This window comes from Fulmarus glacialis, unplaced genomic scaffold (genome assembly GCF_000690835.1).
Source record: "Fulmarus glacialis isolate BGI_N327 unplaced genomic scaffold, ASM69083v1 scaffold31919, whole genome shotgun sequence".
Taxonomy (NCBI): domain Eukaryota; kingdom Metazoa; phylum Chordata; class Aves; order Procellariiformes; family Procellariidae; genus Fulmarus; species Fulmarus glacialis.
The window spans coordinates 3599-8359 of record NW_009235747.1 but is presented as its reverse complement, the minus strand read 5'-3'; the positions used below and the strand labels follow the sequence as shown (position 1 = coordinate 8359).

The following is a 4761-nucleotide window of genomic DNA, read 5'->3' as shown; positions in this document are numbered from 1 at the left end:
GCCCCGGGGGTGGAGCCCCTGCCACTCCTCGGGGTACTGGTTTCATGCTGTGCTTGCCCAGATGTTTTAGCATCTAAACTCCCTGGATGACACCTTGGCAGCCCTGCCGGCACTGACTGGTGCTCCTGGACCACCCCAAGCTGCTGCTCGCTGCGAATGGGTGGCAGTGGGTGCAGTGGGCTCAGGTGGGTGCAGTGGGCTGGGGTGGGTGCAACGGACTTGGGTGGATGCAGAGGGCTCAAGTGGAGCCCCAAGCAACTAAAAAACAGCCGTGGCTTTGCTGTGGTCAGGGTGTTTTTCCGCAGCTTTCTCCAGGGGTGGGGTATTTCGGGGGTGGTGGAGGGACCTGTCTGAAGGCTCAACCTCCTCCTCCCGCAGGTTCAAGGTCCCTGGCAGCTCCCGCTGCCTGGCTGGGACTCACCGGGGCTCACCCCTCTGGCTGGACCACCAGCCTTGTTGGAAAAACTATTTCTCTGGAGGTGGAGGGGGTCTGGGTGGCAAAACTCTGCTGCCTGCACGCGACCTTCTGCAAATGCCATTTGCTGAATCATTTAAGACAGAACCAGATCAATTAAGGTTTGCTAATGAAAGGCCAGATGGCCAGGGAGGTGGGGCGGGAGGGAAGGAGCCACGCAGGCTCTGGCAGCAGGTAGCAAGTCAGAGCCGGGATGGGATTTACACTCCTGGCAGAACCCTTGCCCCCCTCCCTCTCCTGGTTTAAGGAGAAATTGTTGGTCTCCTTTGGAGGATGGATGAATTTTTGGTCAACAAGCTGAAAAACAGAGGAGAGGCCGCAGGGCTTGACCCTTTGCATGGGATGATGTTCCTCGGAGACCACTGGTGGATCAGTCCCATTTTGGGTGTCTCCAACCCACGGACCACGTCAGTCCATGGTTCCCTCAAACTCTTCATGATGGCACATTGAAGGTGGCTTGCACGGGTGCAAGAGACCTGGACCACGGTGCCGGAGCAGCCCCTGACCCCTTCTCCTCCTGCAGGAGCCTGGCTCGGCTTTCCTGCAATTGGGTGTCTCCATCGAGCAGCAAATCCAGGTGATCTTCAAGGTGTTGGAGGAATACGACTGGGGCTCCTTCGCTGTCATCACCAGCCTCTACCCGGGCTACAACATCTTCCTGGATGTCATCCGCTCCTTCACAGACGCCAGCTACTTCGGCTGGGAGTTGCAGGAGGTGCTCACCTTTGAGATGAGCCAGGAGCGGAGCAGCTCCAGGACACAGCGGCTCTTGCGGCAGATCGATGCCCAGGTCCTCATCGTCTACTGCTCACGAGAGGAGGCTGAGTACCTCTTCGCCATGGCGGAGCAAGCTGGCCTTGTGGGGCCAGGCTACATCTGGATCGTGCCCAGCCTGACAGTGGGCAACATGGAGGTGCCACCTGCCTCCTTCCCTGTCGGCCTCATCAGCGTGGTGACAGAAAGCTGGAAGCTGAGCCTGCGGCAAAAGGTGCGGGATGGGGTGGCCATCATTGCTATGGGGGCGGCCAGCTTCTTCCGGGCCCACGGCTACCTCCCGGAGGTGGGACAGGACTGCTGGGTCCTCACCAGGGCCACCGCCACCAACACCAGCTTCTACAGGTGAGGCTCAGGGACCCACTGGGTGTGAAATGGGGGGAATGGGGAAACGGAGAGGGAAGGGGCAGGGAAGGAGGAGGACGGAGCTGACGGGCAGGGGTGATGATGCTCGCTGTGCACTGCAGCTGGTGGTCCATGCCTCTTGGCTGGGTTTCTCCTGGATCATCTCCCCAGAGCAGCCCTTGTCTTTTCCCCTGCTTCTCTGTGATGTGGGACCCATGGGTGTCTCAGAGGGGTTTCACAGCTCTGCTTTGCAGCGCAGACGTGGCACCTCAGGGCTGCTGTGGTAGTCTGTGCATCCTCAACCATGCAGTGGTCCATCCTCGGTGCCTCTTTGCTGGCAGGGCTCTCTCCAGCTCACTGCTGCCCCTTGCATAGGAGTTAAACCTGGTTCCCAGCTCTCAGCCCCACATCTCTTGATGGGACCCGTGGCAGCCCGGCTGGAGCCAGAGGAGGAGGAGGAGGAGGTGGGCTGTACAGGGCTGGGCTGCACAGCCAGGGGCTTACGGAGCTCTGTGTCCCACCAGGCACCTCCTCAATGTGACATGGGAGCACAGGGACTTCTCCTTCAATGAAGGCGGCTACCTGATCAGGCCCACTATGGTGGTGATCTCACTCAACCAGCACCGGCTCTGGGAGATGGTAGGACACCTGGACTCCCCAGGACGGGCACACCGGGGAGGGTGGCTGGGCAGGGTGAGCCTGGGGCCATGCACAGGTTGTGGTCCCATCCTGGGGCAGGTTGTCCCATGCAAAACCCATGGCTGGTACCAAAAGTACCCACGGTGGCATGGTGGGGCTTTGCGGCAATGCCAGACACCAAAGCTCTGCCAAGATCTGGGGTTTTTTCCCTGCAATTTGGCTGAAAAGTTCCAAAACAGGCAAAAATGCAGCCGCCCACTTCTGGAGAACAGCAGCCAAACACCTAGACCTGAAACAAGCTGCACAGAGGGTTTTTTTCTAATTTAAAAGTATTTTGGGTGAAGTTTGGCCAGGTTTGTGCTCACCCAAGCCCGGTGCTTGGGGCCCAGAAGGAAACACCTTGCCCCGTGGTCAGTGGGTGCATGGGGAAAGGGATGCTGAGATGGGTCTCACCATGGCTGAGCTCCAGCCTAATGATGCTCCAGGAGAAACGAAGCCCAAAGGCATTGGGAGGATGGACACAGGACCCCATGTGACCCCCAGAGCCCCTCACTGGGGTGACAGTGCGCTCTCCCTTGGGGGCAGGTGGGAAAGTGGGAGAAAGGCATCATCCACATGAAGTACCCGGTATGGCCCCGCTACGGCTCCTTCCTGCAGCCTGTGGCTGATAACCGCCACCTGACAGTGGCCACACTGGAGGAGAGACCCTTTGTCATCGTGGAGAACACGGATCCCAGCACTGGGGTCTGTGTGCGCAATACTGTGCCCTGCCGTAAGCAGACCAACTCCTCCCAGAGGTGAGCAGCAAGGATGGAGCTCGGCAATTTTGGCCACTGCTCCCCAGGCACGTGGTGTCCAGGAGGCACCAGGGTGCTCAGAGCATCTTTGGTTGGTCCAACCCATTTTTCCCGGTGTGGTTTCAGTGGAGATGGCCTCGTGGATCCCTACACCAAGCTGTGCTGCAAGGGCTTCTGCATTGACATCCTGAAGAAGCTGGCCAAGGCAGTTAAGTTCTCCTACGACCTCTACCTAGTGACCAACGGCAAACATGGCAAGATTGTCCGCGGGGTCTGGAACGGCATGATTGGTGAGGTAGGGGTGGGCATGGCTTGGACTCCACCTTCGGCCCTCTCTGGAGGGCACCGCTCACTCTGAGCATGCCCTGACCTGGGGCTTTCCTGCCGGAGACCGGGTCAGGTGGGACTCTGGGTGGGGGACAGCTTGGCATGAGCTTATGGGCACGGCTTGGTGGAGGAGAACGGGGAGGGAGTCAGATGAACATTTACAACCCCACAGCTGGTTGTGTTTGTATCATTGGTCATTTAAGAAGCTAATATTTAAAAAAAAAAAGACAAAAGTTAAGGTTGGAAATGCTGGAGATGAGGAAATGCCTGGGGAAGGTGGTCTGGGTCCCTCTGCCTGTCCATCTGCCCATCCCCAGACCATTTGCCCCTTCCCCAGGTGTACTACAAGCGTGCGGACATGGCCATTGGCTCCCTCACCATCAACGAGGAGCGCTCCGAGATCGTGGACTTCTCTGTGCCCTTCGTGGAGACGGGCATCAGTGTTATGGTGGCCAGGAGCAACGGCACTGTCTCCCCCTCTGCCTTTCTGGGTGAGCCGTGTGCCCCTCCATCTGTCTGTCTGTCTGTCTGTCTGCAAGTTCATCCCATGCTTCCAACAAATGCAAATTAGAAATATTGTTCCATTTTAATAACTTTTAAGAAAGAAAAGCCTAATTCATAAGGGAAGGAGATTGTGCTGCTGGCTTTGGGGCTTCCTCCTCCGCTCTCCTGAACAATCCTTTCATTACAGAGACGGATCGGTGGTTTCCTTCTCTTCATTACTTGTGTGGAGGAGGGAGAACAGGGCCGTGGGGGGAGACAAGGTGGGGATTTGCCAGCTCCGAGATCTGCTCTGGGGACCGCATCTCTGCCACCATCACCAGAGCCCACGGTTAAGTCGGGTGTAGGAAACTGCCGGTGCTAAAAGTTTTATTTAATGAGTTTTAAAAGAGCAAAGCTGCAGCCTAGGAAGGGGAGGACACTGGCCAAGGTCATCACGAAATTCAGCCTGAGCGCTTGAGCAGGGCTTGAGGCTCTCGGCAATGGCACAGCGGCGGCATCCCAACTCGGCTGGAGCTGAGCTCTGGCACAGGGAGGGTGTGGGTGGGTGCGGGTGGGTGTGGGTGCCAGGGATGCTGTGGGGTGCAGGGTATCGCCAGCCTGGGCATGTCTTCCCCCTCCTGTCCCCATGCCATGGGGCCTGACCCCCCTGAAGCAGGGGTCACCTTGACCAGCCCCAGGGACAGGTGGAGCATCCCGCCGCAGTTCGGCAGGGCTGGGGTCCGTGGACCCTGCGCCACTGTCTCCTGCACTAATGAGCTGCATCCCCATCAGGGGAGGCCTCTCCTCCCTGACAGTGAAGGACACGCTGACAAATGGACCTCGGTGGCCGCATGTCGAGGGTTCGGATGCATCCCCACCACTCCTGCCTCCCCATCGCGGCTCATCCCGGGCAGGTGGGGG

The 4761-nt window shown here is 58.5% G+C and overlaps 1 protein-coding gene across 1 annotated transcript in view; it reads left to right on the top strand.

The window, feature by feature from the left end:
* GRIN2C (glutamate receptor, ionotropic, N-methyl D-aspartate 2C) overlaps window positions 1-4761 on the top strand; it is a gene marked incomplete at its 3' end in the record, with an annotated part of 9478 nt that overhangs the window by 1132 nt on the left and 3585 nt on the right. Inside the window, exons 2-6 of the mRNA XM_009586134.1 lie at window positions 999-1594; window positions 2119-2233; window positions 2819-3030; window positions 3157-3325; window positions 3695-3848. Coding sequence (XP_009584429.1) covers window positions 999-1594; window positions 2119-2233; window positions 2819-3030; window positions 3157-3325; window positions 3695-3848 — 1246 coding nt within the window. The remainder of the gene's footprint in view (window positions 1-998; window positions 1595-2118; window positions 2234-2818; window positions 3031-3156; window positions 3326-3694; window positions 3849-4761) is intronic.